This window comes from Platichthys flesus, chromosome 3 (genome assembly GCF_949316205.1).
Source record: "Platichthys flesus chromosome 3, fPlaFle2.1, whole genome shotgun sequence".
Classification (NCBI taxonomy): Eukaryota; Metazoa; Chordata; class Actinopteri; order Pleuronectiformes; family Pleuronectidae; genus Platichthys; species Platichthys flesus.
The window spans coordinates 10,066,202-10,093,291 of record NC_084947.1 but is presented as its reverse complement, the minus strand read 5'-3'; the positions used below and the strand labels follow the sequence as shown (position 1 = coordinate 10,093,291).

Here is a 27,090-nt window from a genome sequence, read left to right as displayed (position 1 = left end):
GATATATTACTATATATATAACAGTTACGTTTTTAAGTTGCAGATGTTTTTCTCATGAGGATAAGCAACTATTAAAGTCCACTTTCCAGGCGAGGACGTATCAGATGTTGACCTAAGCAGATAAAAAAAAAAGTGGAATCATCCAGAAACAACCCAGGCATCTTTGGTACCGAGCTGCCTGTCAGATGAAAAGAAAGTGATAAGCTGTGTTTAAACTGATGTTGGTCAGAGTAAATTTTAATGTGTAGGAACGTCTCCTTGTGCTTGTGTCCTTTGTAACGTTGTTTTCAATTAGATAACTTCAACAGAGCCTGTGTGATGTAATCCTTAAGTTTTCGAACTGCAGTTTTGAAGCCTTGAGTTGGCATTTTGTCCAGCGCCATCGTTTAGTTTTTTGGACACCAGCTATAAACAGATTTGGAGGAGCGGAGATTGAGCATGCTCGGTGATACTGTCAGAACCTACACCCATTGGACGGTCGTAGCTATCCATGCACCAATGGATACTGTTCCTTGTCATCTACTATTATTATCAAGCTGTATTGGAGAAGAACTGAAACTAGCGTTAATTTCACTTCTTTCAAATAGTTATAGTAACTAAATATATCAAGGGTCATATTCCTCTTTTTCTTCAATTTATTAGTCTCTTCCACTTCTTACTAATTACAATAATTATCCACATGGTATATTTTCTTAATAATGGCTTGTAATCGAAAAACGTTCAGAAATATTGATGCATGTCTTCCGAGACCAATAGACCTGTTTTGTCATTTTTCATATGCAATTAGTTTTGTTGCACATAAACATGATTACTTTGCACGTGAAAAGTTGCTCTATACCTCAGTACATTTCTCTGGAGATGAAGAGGAGAAAAACAGAGTGAGAGACAAAGGCGAGAGAAAATGGGAAGAAGCTGCATGATCTACTTAACTGTTTCTCCATTCAAATGTAATAGCCGAGAAACAGCCGATAAACGATCCACAATATCCCTCTGCTCTTCCTATTCATTTCAGAAGCTGCTAAGGAGAGACGGGATGAGGAGACAGGTGGGGATGAAGCGAAGGGAGGAAAACTGAGATGCAAAAAAAAAACAGTATCACAAATCTGCGGAGAATAGAAATAGAATAGGAAACGACGGAGGAAGAGAGCGAGAAAGACGAAGTGAGAAAAGGGAACCAGAGTCAGCTAACTATCAGGAGCTTTTGATTCTCCCTATAAAGTTTTCCTTTTAAGAATGGCCATGAAATTAGCTAGCTGAAAGAAAGCAGTCTCAATCGATTCAATCCCCTGAAACTTTTACGCAGCCACCATACCTCCATCTCTTAAGAGTCTCTGCGGGACATAAAATAGTGTTGTGCCTTTTCTCTATCACCCTCCTCTTTATTCCTCTCTATCTTACTCTTTCTCAGTTTCCCTTTAACCCTGGCTGCCATCTCTGTATCGGTGTGCCGACAGAAAAAGGAGAAGTCCTTAAGTGTAGAATTGAAAAACGGGGGTCGGTCCACATGTTTCAATTTCTATTTGGCTGCCGCTCGCTCTCTTTCTCTCTGCACTGCCACTTGTCCGCTTCAGGTAGATATCGGGGTCTTCCACAGCAGCTCTCTCTGCACAAGGCCATTGAATATCATATATTGCACATATTTCACAGGTCATCTCTCTGTGACCTACACATGTATTGTGTTACGATCCATATCAGCAGTGATGGAGAGACACTGTACCGGCTGGTCGATACATTAGAGGACTGTAAATCTATTTCACATAGCTTCATTCTGCATCGCTTACTGCAGAGGTCTGACTTTTTTTTTAACCATCTCAATAATTTACTGCTAAAATCTGCCTTTACACCAAAAATGAAAATTATTTTATTCTACATTAACAGCTGAAGAAGGTCACATCGACTGGATTGAAATAATAGTTTGAGAGGCCCTGTCGTTTTTCTCACGATACTGCATATTAAAATGGTTAAGTATGCAGAAATCAGCGGAAGAAATACTGTGATAGGAAGAGAGAATATAGGTGCATAATAAATGTAAATGGTCCATTATTCATAAAAGCTTTGACAAAATGGAAATTTTCTTTCTATAGCTGTGAAACGTAGCAAGATGTAACTCTAAAGGCTCCTGGCATCATGTGAGAAACTATGAAATATTCACTGCCCTCACTCTTCCACGTGTTCTTCACATTGATGTGACTATTAGTTCTTAGTAATACATCCAATTGAGGGGAGCTGAGAGTTGAGAGTTTCTAACAATATCCAACACGTTGACAGTGGCGGAGGTGGTGTTAATGTTCCACTTAAGAAAGAGTTGGTCCCAAAGTATCAGACGCCTATATTTTAGCGACTGAAAAAGTCTCTCCACTAAAGTTCCTGCATTGTTGAATTTTTTCAATGTGTCTCACGCCTCACCTGAACTATTAGCTACACTGCCCCTCCATGATTTCTAAATGTTCACCTAATGTGTCTACGTTAAGCATAAATTAGCCTTTAGAAGTCACTTAATCTGAATCCAAAATTAATGCACTAACACTTCTTGAGAGCACCACTCGACTTGTCAGTGAAGAATAAACGATGCCTCCGGGAATACCAGAACTTTTCCTTTTGTTGACCTTCCTAGAATTCAACAAAACTCAAGGTGACCCTGTTAAAGTAAATTTAAAGAGGAACTTATATTGAAGTTGGGGACGGAGTGTTGGGGGCCATGAGTTGTTCCTGGGACAAAGTGTACGATGGTGGGGAAACCAGGGCAGGAGAATCCCTGATGGATACCTGGAGCCCTGCAAACCAGAGAGGAGAGGAGAGGAGAGGAGAGCTCCTGAAAAGCTAACTTCTGCACTTTCTGCAAGAGGGAAGAAAAACAGGTGGGAGAGAAGGAGAAGTTAGGTAATGTAGGAGGATGTTCCAGAAAAGAGGGAGAGAGGATGAGTAAGATGGTCGAGCTAATGAAGTGGCAGAGGCAGTAGAAATAGCTGCCCCACTTGTAGACACACTTTCTGTTGCTAGCCGACTGTCCTCAATGCACCGGGGTGGCTAACCTATTTAGGCCTGTTCCATGCCACAGCACCTCCTAAACACACATGAACACACACTCAGCCCCTCTCTCTCTCTCTTTCTCTCTCTCCCTCTCTCTAACACACACGGGCATGCAATCATGGGGGGGCGCACATGCTCTGAGCTACTGCTGAGTTAAGTCACCTGTGCTGCTAGCCTAGCTTGCTAGCGGGCAGCCAGCTGCTCCTCTCATTAAGAGCCCATCTACTCAAGGGCCCTGAGCATATGGAGGACTCAATAGCTAGGTACTGGTCTTATAATAGAAAGCATTGCAATACGGTGGCTGGATATACAAAAGCTGGACTGACTGTATTAAGATGATAAGGTTAACTCATGTGGTCCCGACAAGACACCACCTGATGATACATGAGTTTAGAAACACCACCATCCCTCTGACAAATGCCCCAGCACTCTCTACTGACCTACTTCTTCTTAACAGACCAGTACTGGATATATGGTGGGTCTGTGCCATAAGACCAAAATCTCTAATCCTGAGAGAGGTAATTTCATATCCACACAAATTTAAATATTGTTACTCAGAAGTAGTAACTTTTTTTTTTTTAATCGGTGTAAATTGGGGCCATGTCTTCTGCAGATGTAAGCTGCAGCAACGGCAGCTGTTACCTCCTTCCATCTTCGTGATTTTTGTCCATATGGTGCGCCGCGGGCCAAAGTCTGAGTTTGGACTTTGTTCTGAGCACTCAACTGTACTTTTGTGACTCCATGGACTTCCTCCGTACTGTTTGACAAGATTGTTCAGTAGGTGGTCAGGGAGGTTAGACCAGTCCATGGCATTAGTTGCAACGTAGTTCTCTGGTCCATGATAGGTTATATTTACCTAAACCATGTCCAATGCGGCAGACCAGCTTCCCTGGTCCTCTAAGTGGTCTGCTTTAGTTTGCCTTTCACAGTCAATGGTCATTAGACAACATTCAGGCATGGGGTGAAGTCTGGGTAGAGCATGCACAACATAAAATATTGATTTTGCAGCGGAAGGCACGTCTTTTTGTTTGCAGCATGTGGCACCGGCATCGGCTCTAATCACCAGAAGCTTTTGAATCGTATTATTATTATGGAAACTTTGGTCGACGTCTACATGTATGGCTCCTGATTTTCATCCCTCAACGTACCATGTTGAAAATGGCACTGATGTGGAAACAAAGCGTATGATCAATAATGACAAAATGTTTTACTATATTGATTTATGACACAACTAAATAAAACAATAGAGTATAATATAAAACAATACTTTTTTGACTGCCACTGTGTAATATGTGGAAATTGCCAAACAGCCCATATATATGGAATATTAATTTATCACTTTTCCATGAGTAGATGAGACACTTAGTGGAACTACTTCAATTTAAATGATTATCTGCCAGTTAATCAAACCACTTCACAATGTAACATAAGAAAAATAAATAGTGTCTGACTCACTACCCTCCTGTTGAGGGAAATCAGGGTGATTGCCTTAAATGCCTTTTAATTAATTTAATTAATGTTACTCAGAATGTCTGAAAAAAAAAAACATTACTGAGGTTATCGAACAAATTAAAATTATGTAATCTCTCAAAGCACATTTAATTTTGATCAGAGAAAGATGACTGGACCAAAATGTAAACAGACAATATCCTCTCCAAAAGCAAAGGCTCTCCTGGTGGCTGGCTGCTGTATAGGTCACAAATCCATCTTCTTCCGTGTTATTGGTTGGGACATTAATAGTTTGTGTCATTTATGATTGTTTTCATAACGCGTTTTGTTTATTTATGGTAAAGTTATTTGATGTTATAATAACGTGGTGAAACGTCATGACTGAAAGCTGATTGATAGGTCGAGCAGGCGTATTGGCAGGACCTTGTCGACGTGGCTCTACACTGCAATAGCTACAGCACTCGTATCTGGGAATATTCAGCTTTATTCTTTTAGAACTGGAGGAGGTGGGGACGTGTCGCCCATCTTAATATACAGTCTATGGTCTGGACAAGTAAGTAAGTTACTGATCAACTAAAGTAGAGCTCTGCTGAGGGCCTCATCACACAAATGTGCAAATTATGCCATGAGGCATGACAACGCAAAACACATAAACCATCACATTAATAAGTTAATTAGACTGTCTGGGGCCTAAATGCAACCAGTTTGCCTGAAGTTACTTCGACACTTTCTCCAGTGTTTTTATTGGCTTTACTGTCCAAGGCCAGGACTAATGGCTGTTTCACATCACACACGTGCACACACACACAGACACACACATACACTTGCATAAGCAGACACTCAGACAAAGACAAACACATGGGCATGCATACAAATTTGCACAGCGACACGCAAACCCACACCTTTGCTTGCTTTAGCCGACAGCACCAACCAAATTATGTGAGGCCATTAGGCTGCATTGTGAGAAATGCATTAGTCACTGATGGCAAAAGGAGCAAGGCACAGTCATATCTTCGACTGTGTGTGTGTGTGCATGTGCGTGTGTGTGTATATAATTGTTTGTGTTTGACAGGGAAAACAAGAAAAAAACTGAGTGAGGGAAAAAGAAAGAAAAAAGTGATAAAGGAAGGATGTTGACAGATATGGCGAGATAATATGTCATGGCTGTAGCTTCATGTGGCCGTGGTCGACTAGGTGGAATTATTCTGAGGCACAGAAAGTTTTTTTATCTTGCTAGCACCTGTTTTTAGTGACTCACTGTTCAGCGCAAAAAAAAACGAACAACAAAAAAAAGGCCCCAACAAATCACCAGAGTGTTGCTAACAATCCACCACTGCAATTTCTGTGTCCATTCAGTCCATTTCTTGCCGTCTACAGACTGTAGACCTGGACAGGAGAGCAGAAACTATATCTGTATTATTTTAGTTGCAGGACACAAAATGTACACATACATTTTTTAAATCCCATAAACCTACAACACCATATACCTTTGTGTTTTTTTTCCTTGTCTGTTGCACATTTGTGTTACAGTCTTTGAATATTACAAACATGCAGGTATTGCATGTACACCAGATCCACTGTGAATAATAAGATCATCAAATAACCACACACACTCTTTGATATTCCGCACACACTGCAAGATTAAAGAGTAAAAATCACGATAGGAGCCAATGACACTGTCAAGATAAACTGGACAAGTGAAGTTCACTTAGATGGAAGAGATAATAAAGAAGATAATAAAACCCTATATTTGTTTCCCACTCTATGTCAGAGGAGGCCCATGAGACAGTTATTCATACTCTTGTTTCCTGACCTGTGACGTCAACGTAAAACATGATGTGGCGAAGCAAAAATCATTACTGGGATTATGAATAATCCCTCCTGCACAATAGATGATAATCAGCCAGATTTCCGGTCTGATGCAGATCCAGGGAGCGTTGCTGATTAGAGACTGATCTGACCAGATTATCTGGTGGAATGGTCATGATAGTGTGAGGGATTTACAGACATAATCTTAATTTCACAGAATGATTCGAAGCCTATCTGATTTTGATTCATAAATCAGACACGTTTGTGTAGAATGAAAGGGACAGCGATTAAGTGTGAGCAGAGACCCACAATAGCCATTGAGAGCAATTGGGAAGTGTAACCCGACAATGTCTACCTGTGTTTAGAACCTTTGTTTGTATTTACCGTACCAGGTGACATAACAAGAGGACAACAAACTGAGGTATCGAGTCATGTTTTTTGTGTTAAACATTACCCAGCCAGCTGACGCCACCGGCAGTCCACCTCCATGTTTGTGTCTGCTCTGTATTCTGAAGTCACGTTTGATCACACTGGTTTGTGTGAGTTCACAGGTCTCATAACTCGCCACACAGAAACCAAGTGTGAGGTTCTGCGTGTCGACCGGATTGTCTAGTGTGTGAATTCTGACAATTCAAAGATTCAAAATGTGTGTGGTTTCTCCACGTTTCTGAAATCAGATTAGAATACCCTCTTGTGTGCAACAGGCATAATTGCGTCCCATTAATCTTACAATTGCAGCATGTGAGTCCACACAGGAAATTATACATTTTACCAAGGAGAGCACTCTGACGGGAAAAAGTCGATGTGATTTGCCATAATTGTACCAGGTTCTATCGTATCCATGATTAATATGTGCACCCACTGTTTAATGTGCACCTCCAGACACAGAACCAAAGTGGATAATTTTGGTGCATGGACCACTTTGCCCCATGAGGTTTTCTCTATGGGTATTAAATGGTTATTGGACTTGAATAATCATCACTTAAAATGTAATTATTTGTCTAAATCTCTGCAAGTGAAAAGGTGTTTTACAATATATCATGATGAAAGTTCTGTGTAGCCTACAACTAAAGTTCAGAGTAGTGAACTTACCAGGTGTTCTGCGGCATACGCGTGAAAATCAGGGGAAAGTTCTATTTTTGTTATGTGCAAGTCATGCATTAATTATGCAGTTGACGTTGTATGAGTAAAGTCAAACATTATCTGTTGAGTGTATATTTTAAGTGTTTGTGTGGGTAATGTGCGCCCACTCGCTCACACAATGACACAGCTTCCCCCCCTCCGACGATAATTTGTGCCAACTTTACGTGCGGCGGGATTAAAGGTGTGAAAGAAACTCTGGAGCGAAAGAGGAGATGAAAAGAAGTGTTTTGAAAGACCTAACAAAGAGAAACAAAGAACCAGACCGAAGAACTCTGCTCCTGTTTCCGTTACAGGCAGCCATTTATAGACAGTCATCCATTAAGTCTGCCTCGCTCCCATACTGTCAGCCCCTCGGCGATGCCAAAGAGGCCATGTCAACCGAGGGTGTTCGGCAGGCAGACAGGTAGGAAGCAGCGCACCGCTCTCTCCGAGCAGGTAGTGGACGGAAATATCAACGTTACTGCAGTACACAATCTTAATGGGAATAAGAAGGATTATTTAAGTGAGCGATGGCTGCTGCGGCTCGGCATAAAATGTATAATCACAAAGCAGACGGACTGAGATGGAATAGGTGAAAAAACTGATCTCTGGATATTCTTACAGCTTCAGCCATCATTAAATAAATTCTATTTTTAGTGCTTAGAAATGTAGTGCAAGGTTTTTTGTTGTGCGTTTGTGTCGGATAGAGCAAAAGAAAGCATTAGCGTGGTCTGTGTGTTTCTCACCTCTGGCCCCATGTGCTCGGTCTGTGTTACACGGTCAGTCATTTGGCGGTCTTTCATCTTCAGGGCAGCTTTGGCATTCTCCTGCATACCAAACAAACAAACAAAGACACACACAGACACACACACTCACACATCAGCTGTGTTCTGAAATCTCTGAAAAAAAGGACATCAAACACAAAAACTAAAAAGAACAACTAAATGCTCTCCCGGAAGACTCATGCCTTGGCTCCCCTTGTAACTTGTGTACAGTTGCCTTCCATGCTCAGCTATCCAGCCAGAAAAAGAAAAATAACTGCAACTATAAACAACCTCAACAGACCCGAGAGCCGATTTCCCCCCTTCACCCTGTCTCTCCTGGAAATCAGAGAGGTCATAAAACGGGGCTGAATAGCAGGAGAACTTTTCTACGGCCAAATCCTGGAGCAGGGGAACATCCTCAAAGTGCACCAGTAGAGAAGAATTCATAAAAAGTGACAGCCAGTGCTGGCCAGCCTCCTAGAAAGGTCCTTCTAGGAGATAATTAATAGCTTTCATCTGGCAGATTTACAGACCGAGGTGTAGAGAGAAAAGCATCGGCCCTTTCCTTTCAAAATACTGCACTTTTACCTTGACCAGGAAATGGCCGAGTTCTGCCTCTGTGATTATTTTGAAATGCAGGTTGCAAGTCCTCTGAACAAGAGGAACCCGTGGCGACCATTTCCACCAGGAGCAGTTTATGACGATGTCACTTATCATTCTGACACGCTCACCCGACGCCGCTCACTGCTCGGAGAGGGGGGGGGGGGGGGGGGAGCGGATTGAAAGTTGCAGTGGCCATGAAATATTGACAAATTCATTAACCTTGATTAACATTAATCTACCAAATTAGGGAAGGAATGAAAGGTAATTTATGATGCAGCTCGAGACTCAAATACACTGTCCTGCTCAAATCCAGCACGAGTGAGCCGACGGAGCAGGTTGAGGATCTGTTTTCATTAGTCATGCCCGTGACTGCACAGAAAGCAAGAGGAGGCTTTCCGCAGTTAAATGTTGCAGTTGGAGCACGCTGCTTCGACAAAATGCACCAGCAGAGAGAGGAGAGATCTCATAAAAAGTGACAGCTAGTGATGGCCGGCCAGCGAGCAGGTCCATCTAGGAGATAATTAATAGGTTTTCACTGGCAGATTTACAGACGCAGGCAGAGCAGGAGAGCACCGGCTACGAGCTGCCCTTTCCTTCAAAGTGCTGCACTTTAACTCAGCTGCAGCAGGCATCCTTTCCATTCTGGACAGGCACCGACAGAGACGCCTGTACACCTTCACCGGTGTTTATAAGCACAACATGCCCCCAAAATGCACATCTTCATAAATTTGACAGAATGACCTTTGTTTCAAGGACACACAGTGCAGATAAAGAATAAGGTTAGGCAGCAGCAAGGATACAGCCTTGTCTTGGACAATTTATTGATATACACACACAAGTAGATATATGCACTTTTTGCAGTTTAGAGCAGGCACACACACAAAGACTCACACACACACACACAACCAAGCGGTATATGTCTGGGAATCGGATCCAGCTGGCGGCAGGAACCAGAACATCCCTGTCAGAGAAATGTGACAAACAGACGATTATGCTCACGCGTGCACACACACACACACACACACACACACACACACACACACACACACACACACACACACACTGTCAAAGCTTATCAGCATATGTGAAAGTTTGCTTATGCACAAGCAACCAAACGCCCTAAAGACTGATTGATGGAGCCACTGACAAAAATAAAGTAAAATAGAATGACAAAATTGCTCAGCCAGTTGGTGGCTTTACGGTGTCAACGTATGGGAAGAATTGAGAGAGAATGAGGGATGGAAAGACAGAGAGAGAAAGAGAGAGAAGGAGAGAAAAGATGTGAAAGCTTAAAACAAAAATTAAAGCAGAATATATCTTGGTAGACATTTTAAATAAAATTAATAATTGCGTTTGTTTTTTGCATTTTTCAATGTCAGAGCAAATTTGACCTTTGACTTGGTGGATATATAGTTATAAGTTGACCTTTGAGGTATTGTTGTGAACTTTACCAATAACCCCAAATAAAGAACAAATTGAGGTCAGTGACCTTTGACCAACGAATTCTAATAAGGTCATCCTTGACTTAAATTAATGTTTGTGCCAGATATGGTGAAACACCTCCCAGACCTCCCTGATGAATCACTTTCAAAAAGTTTGAACATCTTCATCTTGATCCAAATTAGAAGAAAGTCTGTCAGTGCGCTCCTGAGATTGTGTGTTCACAAGAAGCGAGACACACGGACAACCTAAAAACAAAATGCCTCCGGCTACAGCCGCTGCAGACGCAGAGCCATAAATATATTGCCTTTGGGAACTTTAGAGGCAGACAGACAAGAATTTACCTTTACAAAGATGGTGATGTTCAGGTTTGACTGACACTGACATCTAGGAGGTGAGTAAGTGTTGGTGATGCATCTGACTGCGTTATATTGAAATGTGTGTTTAAAACACTTCCTCCCTCATACTTGGGTGAGCAAAACATGACTGGATAACACATTGACTTTTATGTAGATACAATTATAATAGCTAATATATTTTAAGTGGTAAGTGAGATGAGACTTCCATTAAAAGTTATTTCAGTGATGTCCGTGTTAATTAACTCTCCTGATGTTTCTCCTGTTGCCCATCTTAGAAACAGAGAGGTTAACAGATAGCAAGAGCTTCAGTGAGCGTACGTGCACACGGTGACACATTTCTGACAGACCTCCAACTGGAACAATAAAGTATATGTACAAACACTGCTATAAAGCTGTTTGTTTTGAATCAATAATTTAGTGCAACAGCCCAAGTACCTATCAAAGTCCCTGATGCAGTTATGTGAAATAAATTCTGCTCGGTAACCTTCTTGATCGCGACGCTATAATCTGTTGACAATCGTGAGCCTTTGTCACAGCTAAAAATATATAAACTCCAGCAGCCTCCAGACAAATCAATCAACCTTAGCCTCAGGCTGCCAGGATGAAATACTATCACCCTCAAAAGGCTCCGATCTCCTCTATATCTTCTAGTCTGCTCGTTTGGAGTTATTCATTTCAAGTGTTTCTTATTCCAGTGAAAACTTAATTAAATATAAAATTATTATATTGGGCTGTATCCAACTTTAATAACATTAAATCTTGTAGATGTTTTCCTGCGGTTTACGGTACTGAAAGGGCCAGCTGATTAAAAATCACATTAAAAGCCGTCAATCAAGGCTTTGCTAGTTCTGTTGTGAAGGATTTTTAGCTCCGTTTAGATAAAGTTTATTATTTTTGCACAGTAACACATATATGACACAAGGTCCAGCTGTGTTCCTCGCTTTTGCAACAATAACAACTTTTTTTAACAAGAAATATAAAACTTGATAGCAAGCAGCAACTCGTTCACGCTCGCCATCTGTTATTTCAAATACTACCTTACGATGGGGAGCTGTCGGGTTACGTATGAAACTGTGATGCACGATTGTGAATGTTCCTAAGTATTTGTTGTTGTTTTTATGACAGCTTATTTCTTTGACAAATAACCTTGTTTACAAAACCATCTGTCATCACTTTCACAGCCCCTTCAACCACACAGACGGCAGTGCTGGACAGGTGTTTAATATACTGTACATGTGCAAAATGTGGAACATTGTCTCATGTTGGTAATGAAAGAAGACACCGACGCTATTTTCAAAACCCCAGGATACTGAGGCATTTATCACCGCCGAGCCTATTATGTCTTATTAGAAGCTGCTGTGTATATTAATTAAAACGAAAGACCGGGACGACAGAGAAGAGGGAGAGAAGACAAGAGAGGAGAGAAACGGGGGGTGATCAAACAAACAGATGCCAAATGCGACTCAAGCCAGTGGGTTAGACTGACATCTCCCTAACTGCTGCCACTAACACTGGCACATTATCCTGCTGAGGGCTCGCAGAATGTGTGCAACACTTCAATTTGATAGAGCAGGTGACAAATAAAAAATGTGATGAGCTTCCTAACCATGAAAAATGTTGTGCTTTAAACGAGTTTCCAAAAGGGAGGAAACAAACATCTATGTATTTTATGAGTATGTTGTGGCAGTTTCAAATCTCAGAATATCGAACCATATTAGAGAAGATTTTCAAAACAATAATACTTGTCTCTTGGCTTGATTGGAGTACCAATAATGTTGCTATCACACCAAGATCGAGGGAACAAGCAGTTTACCAAAACAAAGATGGAAAAGATAGGCTCCATGGTGCCATGGCATCTGATATTGAACCATAAAACTATTCTCACATTTATTTCCTCTCTCTTTCTGATGTCAGTCATCACTTTCACTCCACTCTGTGCTGTATGAAGCCTCACATATCAGAAGGTCACAAGAGTGACTAAAAACTCACAAAGCTACTTCAACACAAAGTGAAACTTTGCAGCTCTTTGGGATGTTTTTCAACCTCTCTAAAGAAGAAGACATTTTAAGGCTTGAAAGGGAATGAAAAGATTCACGCTTCAAAGGCAATTAGTCTTTAATTCATATCCATAAAGCAAATAATTTAAAAACATTCAAGCTGCTTTAAATATTCATCTCAAATTGTAAAAGAACAGAGACCAAGAGAAAGAATCTGTGACAGCTAAAATTAGATAAGCAGACACTCCATTTCTCAATGTGATGATATAAATTGCTTCTCTTATGAGTTACAAACACTTTGAATTATTTGGAAAAAAGTTTTGCTCAACTGTAAATTTCCCATAACTTTTAAATCCTGTACACGTGAAGCTGAATCGCGATCTTCTGAGCGTGAAGCTTCAGGCTGGTAAAGCAGGGACAGGACCAGCTTTCAACTTGGAGGTCAGAAGGGAGCTGTTAATTATTTGCTATATTTGTTTTTGTTTTCTAGTCCTAGCAATCTTTCAGAATTTACAATTATTTATTTCTGACTAGACAACTTGATCTATAATGAAAGATGCCCCTGCCTGTCTGTAAGTGGAGCCGTTCATCTTATTAACTTGCTTAAAGTAATTTGGACACATGATGCAAACTATATTTAATGAAAAATTGAAAACAGGCGACCAGTGTTTCTTTAGCAGTCAGTAGGGTTTGACATGTCTCCTTCTAAATCATTCTTATTTACATATGAGCCAAACACAAAAATGGTAAAAAATGTCAGTATAGATAAACCAGGTTGCCATAGACTGAATATAAAAAGCTTTCCACATAACAATAGAGAAGTGACAGTAGCAGAACTGTTTGAGTAGGAGTAAACACAGGCAAACTAACAGCTCTAAACAGAAGGGCTTAGAATGGACAGTGCACTCATTTTAATACCAGCTCTTATAAGTAAGTTATACGTTTTGCAAATTACATTAACATTTAAAGCCAAACCTGCCTGTTATTACATTGTGTGTGTTTAGTAAGTGGATCTTACCAGTTCACTCTGGAGTCGGAGAATCAGCTCGTCTTTCTCCCTCAGTTGTTGCAACAAGGCCTCCTCTCTGCCGGGATCCTGAACACAAGCAAGACACAGTGTCACACATCACTCAGGACACTGCAGCCAGTTGTGATTTACCACAGAGACCATCACAGGGCTGTTTGAGTGTGTATGTGATTCCCTGTGTACGTGTAATGTAGTTGTTTATGGTGCATGCTGCAGGACTATGATCTCCCCTCCTCTCTACATATCTGAGATAAACTTGGAGTGTCCTGTGGCAGAACCCTAGAGCGCACAGCACTTTAAAATGACCTTGTGCTGTCAGGGGACATTATTGTGGCGAAGATGGAGAGGAGCAGCCGAGACAGAATAAGGGAGGAGAATAACAATACTCATAAAAGTAACTTTATTCTCATTGCACCTTTCAAAACAACCGTTACAAAGTGCTTCCCAGCTAAAGATAAAGGGTTCTAAAAATCGTATTCATTAAAATTTGATAGCTGTTTGTGCCTGCCACATTTATCCACCAAGCAAATTAAGTCGGGTCGGTTGACATGAATTCTGTTTAGTAGTTACTGAAGCAAAAACTGCAAACATCTATGATGGCCAACCTGATTTTCACTGTCAGGGTTGTTCCAAAACCAAGTCATCTTCAGACCTCATGGCTTAACTGTGCAACAGCCAAGCTTCCACAGGATCTCTACACACTGGCTCATGGGGAGCCTGGATATAATAAATATAGCTGGGCTCCAGACCGAGCAGCTTTAATTAAAATACTCAACTTAATTCTAAATTGGACAGAGAGTGACACAAGGAGGAGGAGGGAAGAAAAGGAAAAGGAAAGAGAGGAGGGGAAAAGACGGACATACAGATGGTCATTACCTCTTCAAGGGCATAAACGCAGGAAAGAAATAAAAAGAGGGGCAAGATAACAGGAGAAAAATGAGGGAGGGGGGGGGGGGGACATGAGAAAAGGGGGACCGTGATAGAGAGCAGGAGAGGACAGAGAGGGCCGGGGGCTGAGCGTGATGGTCTGAAACTGTGGGGAGCCATCGAGCTCAAAGACAGAGAGAGAGTCAGGAGGAGAACACAGACCACAGGGAACCATAAAGTTACACCACCGTCCTTTAAATGACCCATCTGATGCAAACACAGACAGCTAACTTGACACTCTGCCTTAACTCAACATCAAAATCAGTGTGTGCGTGCGTGGGACCTGTTTGACCGTCTGACAAGCACTTCGTCGGGAGCGTGCCGTAGATGCTTAAACTGTTCCTGAGAAAAAAATGCATATTTTACTGCACAATTACGGCAAACGCTTTCCAGACAGACTCACAGGCTGTGGCCATGAGTCACAACTACACGAAATTCACAAAAATGTAATAAAGACAATTTTCCTAAATACTTAAAATGAGTCACCGGAAATAAAAAAAATTTGATGACATGGACGAAGCTAAAAGTTTTGTAAGTGCTTCCAGGCTGATAAAACCTTCCCCTCGGAGGCTATTTACAAAACAAAACCCAGTGGTGTTGAATGAGAACTGGCATTACCTGCATTTAGAGGGGAGATATTTTTGGATAATGACATTTCTCCTACTTGCGATAACACACACACTTGTGCAAGGGGAGAGAACAAAAATTACAAACATGGGATTCGAATGTGACTGAAAATTGCTAACATGCTGTGACAATTATGACATTAGTCAGCCTCTAAAATTAATCTCACCCGAACAGGACTGAAGGCTGTTCCAAATGAGCTGGCTGGCTACAACCGGCACAGCGTGTATGCCTCTGTCCCCTGTGTGTTTGTGTGTGACATTGCATGTTTAACAGCAGTTGTGTTTCAAATGTTCAAAACAGGCTTATGACTAAATCCATGACTTTGCGTGGTTCGTTTATGAGTATAAACAGAAGAAAGAAAGAGAAATAGATGGGTATAAGATGTCAGAGAGATACAGAGGGATAAGAAAACAAGATAAGGTACTTCAACTTGGCCACATTCAATGCCACCCTTTTGACTTGGATGCCAAGGGACAGGACATGCTCATATGACCGCACAATTTGATGTGTCCTGGCTTGACTTTGTTGTTGTTTGGCTCACATACCCGTTGTTGAGCAGCCCTATTTTGCATTACCTATTAAATAAAGGCTTTAAAACGAGGAGAACATTACCATTACCTAAAACTAAATTGAAAAACTGTATTCCGATCGCTGAAAGAAGGAGCACAATATGCATTAAGTCGCCCATCAGGTGGCATTCCAACCAATTTTTCAAGGCAGAATTGAATGGAAAGGGCTCAGGAAGAAAAGTGGGGCATGTGAATTTATTTCTAATGTGATTGGAATGGCCTCGGTTGGGATAAATCTGATCAAAATCATTGGAGTGCATCTACTTTATGTGATTTTGTGTGGAGGCTGAGGCCACTCTGTGCTTGCAATCAGCAGCCAGTTGAAGAGGGTATGGAGATGAATTAAATTCCCCTTGTTAGCAGAAATTATTCAATTTCTCAACTTTTTTGTTTCTTTTGTAAACACACATTTGACAAAGTGTTAGGGTTGTTTACCGCATCTGTAATTTAAATAACCCCTTTACCCTCAGTTGGTCCAACAAATTGCCTGTTTCTTAAATTTGGACATGTGGTGTGAGGAATAACACCATTCCCCTTGTTATCTTAATACCAGGGTACAAAACATCTTTCCGTAACTTTGCACTCCTTAAAGTACAAGTGCTTGCTACTTGAACGGGCTGAGACGAATGTGAAAGGGTATAATCGCCTCACCTGCTCTGTACATTCTTAGTAAGATATGGCATTAAGCATAGACCACTGGACCCTATGTGGATGAAAACAAGAGGACCTCCTCAATGGAGTGTGACTTTGGCCACAGTTTCATTCTCAAATATGAGCCAATCCAACATGAACAAATCCAACAATTGTCCAAAACGACAGTTTGGGACAAATGATTTATAATTCATTCGGTGGCAGGTAGAATTAAGCACTTCAGGATTATTTGGGCAGATAATCGACACTGAGTGACCTCCACTAGTGATCAACCCTGTGATTGTCAGAAGGGGCAAATCAGGTCTAAAATCGTCTCAATTACCTCTATAGTGCAGCAGCCATTACTACAGCAGTCTGTCCTTCACACGGTGATACGCTGTCTCATTTGTCTGCTCGGACACCCACTGGTAAAGCACTTGATATTCATGACTTGATTAAAAAACATAGGCAAGCTCAAAGACACATGCATAAACCTGCGCACGCTGACTGACAATAATTATGACTTTGATAGCGTGCTATTTATGCAGACTGACAGAGGAGGTCAAGAGGAGCGGCTGCGATGTAAAAATAAAAGAGAGGAGGTGATGAAAAAAAGAGTCATCTGCACATCTAGAATGCATACTAAAGAGCCGTGACCTCCGTCACCTGTCTTTACGAGTTAACTCAGCTGTCAGGAGAACTAAGGAGCAGGTCGTCAACACAGTCGACCGTGAATCAACTGTCGACTGTGATTCAACAGTTTTGAAACTAAAAGTTTTCAGTGCATCTGGACACGGGCTGCACAGGACAAACTAACCCTGCCATATAAACTGAAGGACATGGCGTGCCTGGTGAACAAGCAGCAGTCAAGGGTGCTATAGGTGCTCAATCTGCTTCGAGGAGCTCAAAAGTGCAGTAAAGCTGGCAGGTTGCAGGGAGACAGTTAGGTAAGCTGACAAACCGCTCCTGTAATATTTACACTGTTTGAAACAAGCGAGGTGTCACCTGCCGAGACATCCTGAAATGCAGCAGGAGCCACCGAGCTGCCTCATGGCTGCAGTTAGAGACATTTTGAATATAATACAGTACAATTAGAAAACATTAGGACAAGTTAAATGCAATAAAATCCTGTCCTTTGTACTTAACACAGACATCAATGATAATTTAAGAGGATGACATATTAGGGAGGCAGCACAAAGACGAGCCCTAACTACAGCTCACATCTAACAAACTGAAAAGCTTTGGATGCTTGAGTTGGATTCATTGTCTGTGTTCTCTGAGAGAGTTGAGACTCTTTTGAGACTGAGCGCAGCTGATCAAGCTTTTTCTCGATTCTTTTCAATCTGCTCGACTCCATTCAAACCGGCAGAAAACATCTGTCTCCTTAAACAATTTGAGTGCTTATAAAAGTGATTTACTACCAATATTCAACAATATGTGAATACTCAAAGCTGAATGCACAACATCCAGCTCACACACAGACACACAAATGTATTTCAAAGACCTGGAGTAGAGCGGTTAACATAACACTTTTTTGATTAACTTTTTATATAACTGACCAAAGTGGCATACGACAAGGCGGGGAAAATAAACCAATGTAGTAGATCTGTCTAAAATGCCCCAAAGTGAGGTTATTTAAGACCTTTGTCAATACATTGTGACCGGGATGTTTGTAGACTCAGTTTTTGGTCTTGTCTGTGGTTTAATTGTATTGATTTGTGTGTTAACAGTGTGTGAGCCAAGAAACATTCATCTTGACGTGCGATTTAAGCCTCTCCCACTGCTGCCTCGATGTGTTGCGAACAAACTATGATAACATATTAACATTCATCATTATTAATTATGCAGCAAATGACACTGCATGCATGTTTTTTCTTCTTCAGGCTACCAAATACAGTAGAACACTTCAACTGGGACAAAATATTGTAAAAATCATGTCACATGCTTTGGGTCTAAATTAAACTAGGGCGCACTGTGACTCTGCAGCCTCTCAGGTGGCTAGCGTAGATTATTTTTATACCCGCCGAGTCGTCTTCTGGAGTGCCAGGACAAATTCTCTTCTTCTTCTTCTCCTTGCCCCTCCCCTTCCTATCTCTTTTTCTTCTCTTCCCCTTTCTCTAACACCTTCCTCCTCACACTCTTCACCTCCTTTTTGCTCCCTCACCTCTATCCCCGGCATGTCTATTGTAGTTCTTCCTCTTTTCCTGACTTATCTGACTTAAAGTCATCAAACTGAATACATTAACTTAACTCAACTTTTGCTTCCACACTTTCCCCCTTTGCACGACCTGTCTCAATCATCCCCTCTCCCCTCAATCTATCTTACAGTCAAGTAGAACAATGTACTATTCTCGTTGCACCTACTTCCTCTTATTCAGCTTCTCCTTGTGAGGCATGCCCTCTCCATCTTGATGTTGTTTCTTTTCTGTGCCTCCAGCTCTGTCAAAAGGTTAGCCTTTGCCTCCCACCTTCTTACTCATTCTCTGTTTATATATATCTACATACATACAAACACACACACACACACACAAACACCAATCTTATTTCTCTCTTTTCATCTCCTGTCAAACCTCAATTCCTCCAGCACTTACTGCTTCCACCCTGCCCTTTATATCTATCTCTGTGCTGCTGTCATGCCCTCAGTCTCTCCCTGCAAAGTCCTGGTTAGCCGAGGAGCTTTTTAGTTTTAACCAATGTCAAGTGTCTCTGATTGTTGTGCTTTATAAATAAAATGTATCTGCGCATTTGTTTTTTAACTCAAAGATTGTCAACCTACATGCAACCTACATGCATTTCTGATGGATCTGTTACCGTCTATCCATAAACAGGACATTTTAAATGTTTTGCTATTGAATTATTTATTGATTATGGGTCAGGTGTTTGTGACCATTTCCCCTCAATTTTTCTTTATGAAATAACCTGAACAAATCCCTCTATACATTGCGTGAGGGTGTTTCATCCACAGCCGTTGTCTTCAAGCTGTGTCCCACCCTCCATCTTTAATTTGTCCTTATCATCCAGCTGCTACTGATACTCCATGTAGGTCAATAAGGAGGGCACACATACAAACGCACGCTGGTACACAGATTTAAGTGCATGCACAAACACACTCTTGGCACAGCAGTACACTTTGCAGTGACCGTGTGAGACAGGCAGGACTTGGATTTTGGCTGTGTTCTATTTGACTATATTTTAAGGGGTAAGGGGTTTGGGCTTGACGTTCGCTCTTCTGTACCTCCAAGTATGTCAACACAATATTAGATTCAACCTTTAGTGCAACAAAGTTTAATAAAAATCCGCCACCAGCAGTGAGAAGTTTCACAAAGTCCAGGGGCCTTGTTCTGTCTGCTCCTCTCTCTCCTTACAGTCTAACTCGATTGCAGACCAACAAAATCCCAGAGAAAAGATTGACAAAAGCCCTTTCCTGGTCAACTTAAACCCTGCACACACACACACACAATAGCATAAGCTTGAGCTCTGAGAGACGCAAACTCCCAGCAGAGAGTCATAAATCTCATCTAGATCGCACAGCTGTGATGGACTAGATTGATGGTGGGGGTCTAGGGCCCGTCACTGCAGGCAAAGCCCTTTGGTCCCCATCTCTCTGTGCTTCGCTCATTTTTATATTTCCTTATACCTGCTCTCACTCTTTCTCATGTGATTTGATCTCTTCATGATCATCAGACGCTGATGTGGAAAAAAATGCGGGTTATTGTCCTGTATCACTGGAGGAGACACACAGATCAAAAGACGAGTCAGTCTTACATTTTTGATCAGAGACGGACCGCTGTGTTTATTTGATTGAAGTAGGTGGCCCTATGAGCTATCTGAGGGTTGTGTGAGTATAAGGCCTACGGCTACATAGCAGGTCTAGACTGTTCACAGTGTAACGTTATTATTTATAGAGATCCAACAGAGACCGGGAGCAAGAACATGGTGACAGTGTTAAGGGGGAAAAAAATTAACATTGTCCATTAGCAGTTCCAATGATGTTTTATGGAAACAAGACAATGTGGTGTTCCTTGGTGCAATTCTATTATAAATCAAAAGTTGGAAAGAAAACTAGAATCCCTTCCCTTCAATTGAATGACTCCACCATTTATACAATATGTTCCGTCTGCAGCGTAGCAAAGTTCAGTTATGTATCACAGTAGTCTGGTGACCACAGCTTCAGCCACAATATGTGAAACCCTTCTTCGATATCATTAAACCACACTAGTCACTGCAGGTTTATAATCCTCTGATGGCACTCATGAGGGAATTTGGGCTCAAATGAAACCAGCAAAGCAACATTTTTGGCGTGCCAGAACCTGATCTAAACCTCTGAGAGCCAGATCATTGATCGCCCAGGAAAGTATTTCGGCGTAATGACCTCATTAATGCGCCTGTCCAACAACAATTGATTTGGCAGAAATTCAGCTAAATTAAAAAATTAGTGCGTGATTCAGTGCTAGAATGGGGTTAATCCCCAAAAAGGGTCGGACCAACTTGTGTAATATTGTGCATTTATACGAAGCAACATAAAATAGGTTACCTTGAACGGAAGGGACTTTTCACTGCAAGGGCTGATGGGTAAAGACTGGAGGCTGCTGGCAGGACTCGTCTCTGCGCTCTGCAAAAAGCATAAATATGAAAAAAAACATCATGATTAAATTTGTTAATTACACTTAGTTCTAGTGTGAAGTGCACAGGGCGATTCTTCAAGGATGAGTCTCAGTTAAAACTGATTCTGCCTGGAACTAAATTAAGACACCAAAGTATTAAATCCGTTCTTCTTGCAACCAAGTTATTTTGTTAAGCATTCTGGCAAAATCTTTACTCGCTCATTCAGTTTAATTTGATTGCAACAAAAAGGTAGAATAGCTGGTTTGAACGAAATTGGTTGAACGACTATACAAACACAACCTAATGTTGTAATTTGTATTTTCTTGTGGTTCTAACAAAGTCTTTGTATTTTCTAACACCAGCTGTGACCAGACACCTCTTGGCTTCGCTGCTCAGCACAGTTGTCTAGTGGGCAGAGAGCAAGGCCAGAGCGAGGGGCGTTCCAAAAACACAAACTCACACGCAAACTCACACGCACACGCACACGCACACGCACACACACACACACAGACAGACAGACAGACAGACAGACAGAGAAAGAGCGACACATTCTTGTACTTCTATCTGACTGAGGACAGCCCCTTACGCTAACCATCACAACCAAAGGCCAATAACCCTAAACCTTACCATAACCACAACCTGAACCTGTCAGGTCCTCACCCTACAAGGTCTATGCTCAAAATGGTCCTCACAAAGATATAAGCACACACACACACAAACAGTACAGCGCCTAGAGACAGTCATGTGACGCAGGGTGCAGACACCACACAGACATACACACTTAAATAAAGAGGAGAGGCTTATTTAAATGTCACCTGTGATGGCTCATAACAGGACAGATGGGGAAGCAGGAGAGGATAAGGACGTGTCGGCTGATATTGATGTAATGCTCCATGGTAAAAACATGACAGCACAGCCAAGGAGGATATGACAAGATACATGACAAAGACCTGACATGGAGAATTGAAAGATTGTGATGTATGAACTTGTTTTACCGTCAAGGTTTACTTGACTTCTTTCTGCCATCTATTAGATTAACATGCAAGCTAACTTTTCTTATTTTTGAGCGAGATGACCATACTTACAATCGAGATGCCCGAAAAGCTTCTGGCTCAAAAGCTAAAATCAGGCTCTGATGTGACGCAGAGAAACAACATCCTTCGATATGTCTCCTCATTGCACGGGCTCCACGTGATTCTAAAAGAAGCATGCCTCCCTATCAGAATTATAGGTTCACAATGGTGTCAACGGTGTCATCAGTGATCAACACCTTTCCCTATGTAGAGAGACAGGCGCACTCTCACTTACACCCCCACACACTCTGGCTCTCTCCTCCTCTTTCCCACACAAACCCATTCTCTTTAAGGTCACCTCTGTCCCACAGGCTTTAACACACAACTGTCCCCGCAATTAGAAGAAAAAAAAGCCATTTAGATTTAAACCCGGAGAAAGCTGCCTAAGAGCTCTGGATTTAATGACTTTGCACTACCCAGAAGCTAAATGTCTAAAGATGATGAATGGCCCAAGAAAGGAAAGCAGGTTTTGTAGTTTGATACACCGCTTTAATCACTTTCACACATCAGTTAAATATAGAAATAAAACGTTCAGATAACTTCAGGTGCGCTCATGCCCACTCTCTCTCTCTCTCATTGACATTTGGGTTTTATATTGGAAAGCAGAACCATTAACAACACACTGACATGCCATTTAGACTTCTCTGGCAAACACAGGGTGAGGACTTTGTACTGGAAATACCAACTGTGCTGGGTTATTACTGAGTTTAGAAGTCTGGGTCTCAGGAGGTCTTCATCTAACTAAAGCTGAGACAGCACGCTTCAGTGTTCACCCAAACTTTCACAGATGTTGATTGCGGAGCCGTTGTGTAACACGGAAAAAACCTAGTGTTGAAAACGACTGCAGAGGTGAATACCACGTCCCGAAGAGTAATGAATAACCGATTTTTGAAAATCAAATTTAGGATATCCACAGCTATCTTTGTAACAACGGAGGAGCAGCTGCTGCCACAAGTCAAGCAGCTGCCTCAGGGCTGAGCTAACAGGGCCTGGTGGTGCATGTGTAGATACTGCACAACCGGGCCCAAAAAGACTGTGACTATATGCTGTAACAAATGGGAGCATCGCTCTCTCGCTCGAATCCATGGCTGACATTGACAAATGGGGATCATTCCGCAACATTAATGCACACATGGAAAGTGGCATTATAGAAATGTTTCTCTGTGCATCCGAAGGGATAAACAGCTGAAAGAGAAATAAATCATGGGAAGGTAGAGTATCTATAGCTGGTAAAATAAATATTTTTTTATTTGTAATTTGATGCACAATAAATGACAAAACGTGATGTATTAGCTGGCCTGCTGGTCACAAATATGACTGCATCCACTATCTGTAACACTTATCCTGTGTGGATTGCAGGAGGCGGCAGCAGGTTATCTTAGGGTCGACATATAGAGACAATCTCACACACACCTATAGTTGATTTAGAGTCTCCAGCTAGCATATGCTACATATCTTTGGAAAGTAGCAAACTCCACACAGGCCGAACCAGGGTACAAGCTTTCTGGATGTAAAGAGACGCTGCTAAGGGTCAGTGCAACAATATACAACTCCATTCATCTGTGATTTTTGCAGAAGTTTTGACGGCAACTAAAAAAGTGGCAGACGAGACGAGAGGAGGGGAAATCAGGAAGTTGAAGTTAAGGTAAGTTAAGGTAAACAAGGCCAAAGAACAGAAGATTAGGGCGTCAATACCAGAAGGTCAAGCACATTAAATGCAAAGCATACAGACAGGCCAGGAGACCCCCCCCACTGCAGAATGGATTACATCTACTGATGGAAAGAAACAAAATTTGCAAGTTAATGACACAACACAGTCAGCAAAGAGGGCAAAGCATTTCCTCTTTTATATTCATGTTCTGCTGCCTTGTTCCACCTCTCCATTGTAGTCTCTCCATCACTTCTCGTTTACGTCTCTCTCCACTAATTATTATTTTATCTTTTTCATGCCTCGTGTCTCGGTTTGCCTGGTCTTTTGGGGGAACAACAAGAGAGATGAGCAGCAGAGAGAGAGAGAAGAGAGAAAACATGTGGACTGAAATTCACAGAGAGGTGCTCAAAGCCGGCTTTGATCTTAGTTTACAGGGACTAATGGCGGGATGTGAGGGAAGCTCTGGTCAGCCTTTAATACGTCTTTTTATGTATTTATATTTGTGTATTTGTGTGACAGGTGTGAGTATAATGCTGCAGTGTTTGGTGAGGGTCAGTAACACATGCAGATTACAAGCCAGACGTTGCTAAGAGCTGATGGTATTACTAACGTCTCTCTTTGGTATGTAAATGTATCATACACCTTCAAAAACACAGTGACAAAGGGTGTTAGCGACAACACGAGCACTTTCATTCCAAAGCACGGCATAAGAAAAGATAGACAGCAACAATAAACCGTTTCCAATTAAAGCTACAAGAGCGAACAAAACTTATGTTTGGTTTATGCATCAGCCCTTTTCAAAGAAAGAGTGGAATTATCCTCCTGGCCTGGCATTGACCGTAAAACTAAAATCTACACTCTGCCCATAATGTGTGTTTTATCATTCTGGCTGAAAATCTGTGACAAGTCGATATCTCAGAAAATTGCAAATACCCTAAATAAACCTTGCAAAAAGAATTTATAAAAATGTTATGTTGTTCAAAAAAAGTTTATTATTAATGCGTTCTGTTCTAACATTCTAGAGTTAAAGCGGTCCCACACTCACAGCCATCAATATGGTTCCCTGGTTTTTACAGTACAGCCTTGTAAAGCCAGCTACTGCAACGTGTCAGTGTTTTGCTAAGTGACCATTACAGATAATCACGTCTTTAATGGTGTGGATGTAATTTTACTGGTTTCCCGCCATTTGCAGTGCGATGGCCTCATGGCCTGAGGCAAAAACTTTGGCTTGTAGCATCCAAACGCACTCAAAGAGCAGAGTGGTGCTCTAAAGTAAGAGGATGAATGTGTGGACCGTGTTATGTGAGCATGTGAAGAATATGACACTCACAAGCCGTCCAGCTTCCTCCTCCAGATGTGGATTCTGATTAAATTAACAAAACAAAGTGATTACAGGAACCTTTTTAAAAGGCGAGAAAGCTTCCTCTTTGAGACGATTTCATGGAGCTGAAGAAGAGCTGATTAAAACAGGGGGTGAGGAATTTGTCAGTGGAGCGCTGCACTGTTTCGGTTCCACTTAAAATTGCCTCGCATTAGTTGCTAACCACTTGCACTTACTGGTTTAAAACAATTTAACGCATTAACAGGTTGATCAGAGAAGGGTTCTGTGAGTGTAGTGGAAGAGAAAAATGAATAATTGTCATCTTCTAGGTGTTTTATGGGTCACTTGACAGTGTAGCTTTCTTTGATGTAAAAATTATCCTCAGAGTAATAGCCTTCTTCTGAGTTCAGGCTCCTGTTAAGAAGAGAGTGCATGCTTCTTTGTGTGCGTATATGTGTGTAACCCACCTCCTGCAGTGTGCGTCTAAGTCTTAAAAGCAGGGTTTTGACAGCCGTGCAGTCCTGCTGCATCAGTCGCAGTGGAAGCGCTTCCAGCCCTGGGGGTAAGGACTCGTCTTCCCTCCCAAAACCCAGCCCCGAGCTCCAGTCGGCAGGCAGCAGGGTAGTTGGACGGCTGGGCTCCCTGGAGGAGAGGCAGAGTGGAGGGGGAGAAGAGAGAAAAGAAGAGATTTAATGTTATCGAGAGTCAGTTTGAAAAGCCGATCATTGACCTGCCTCCGCTGCTCCCTCTCCACTCTCCACAGGAAACCGGCACAATCTCATCTCAGCCTTTGGTGGTTGCTAATGGTGGAGATGATGCATTACAAAGCAGTGTCAGGATATCAGCTGCTTCTGAGTAACCCAACACTCCAGAATCCTGGGTGATACCAGCTTGAATGAGAATCTGGCACTGCAGCAAAGCCTGAATATGATAATGTTGCTTATACATGTGATTCCTAAAACAGCTACACTTTCCATACACAGGGTGGCAGTGCAGGCTACACATGGGATTGACCCTAGATCACTGTGGCCAATTTAGTTGGACCCTCTGTTGCACGTGTTGTTGGATGGGCTGTAGTAGGACATTGCAGTGGGGTCCAAAGGTAAGAGGTCTTAGACTTGTGGACCAAACATTAGATACAACACTCTGCACCCTAGACATGTAACCTTCCCATGTATTCTTGGTACTTCTGACCTGAGTAGAAGCGTTATTAGTTTGGCTATTGCAGCGTCTCATGCTAGCAAACAATAAATATACATCAATAAATTTCACATCAGGCAAATTCAGAGGGAAACAAGGCAGTGCAAATGGAGGCAGCAGAACAACTCCGGCAATCAAACCTTTTTTTGTTTAACGACCACAGTTGTTGTTTTGAAGCAGAGGAAACTCGGAGCATCGTTTCCAAGTCACAAAATAAATCGTGTTGTTTTCACAGCAAACCACTTGACTGAGTCCTGCCAGTTTGGCTCCCATGGAAAAGAATAGTTGAGAGCTCTAAACCATCAGTTAGATGCAACAAAGACAATTATATCTTATATAAAGAAATGATAAAGATGTGTTTGCATCATAGTGGGAGTAGTGGGGAAATACACACATCTTTGTCTCAAGGTTTTTTCAGGTTTATTACAGCCCCTATGTGGACGTTTGGATGTTTTCATCCTTTTCACTGGCAATTACAAAACAGAATAAGAAATGAGACAGAACGAGAAACCGAGGAGAGATTCTAAAGAAGGGAAGAGGGTCCCCCCCCAATAAGTCTGTTTTAAGCTGATTTAAAACAGACAACACAAGTGCAAAATAAAATCACATTCAAGTGCTTGCATGAGCAGAGACACGTACACACAACTGTATTAAAAGATGAAAGGGGCCAAAGCACACGGGTCCAGCGTCTAATCCTGCGTCTCACCATCATTATATACTCAAAAGGATACTTCATTGTCAAGAGCTTTGAATCATTATAGCTCAATACAGCCGTGTGATCCTGTGTCGCTGTCATTCGCATATTTTTTTCCCCCCAAGGATTCTTAATTTAGTGTTTAGTATAACTGCATGTCCACAATTATTCTTTTGCAAAAACTACGCTGTCA

At 41.7% G+C, this 27,090-nt stretch overlaps 1 protein-coding gene across 1 annotated transcript in view; it reads right to left on the bottom strand.

The window, feature by feature from the left end:
• ccser1 (coiled-coil serine-rich protein 1) overlaps positions 1-27,090 on the bottom strand; it is a 112,261-nt gene that overhangs the window by 51,628 nt on the left and 33,543 nt on the right. Inside the window, exons 7-10 of the mRNA XM_062381811.1 lie at positions 25,471-25,645; positions 20,888-20,965; positions 13,592-13,669; positions 8,157-8,237 (exon numbers count right to left, since the gene is read on the bottom strand). Of these exons, the coding sequence (XP_062237795.1) occupies positions 8,157-8,237; positions 13,592-13,669; positions 20,888-20,965; positions 25,471-25,645 (412 nt within the window). The remainder of the gene's footprint in view (positions 1-8,156; positions 8,238-13,591; positions 13,670-20,887; positions 20,966-25,470; positions 25,646-27,090) is intronic.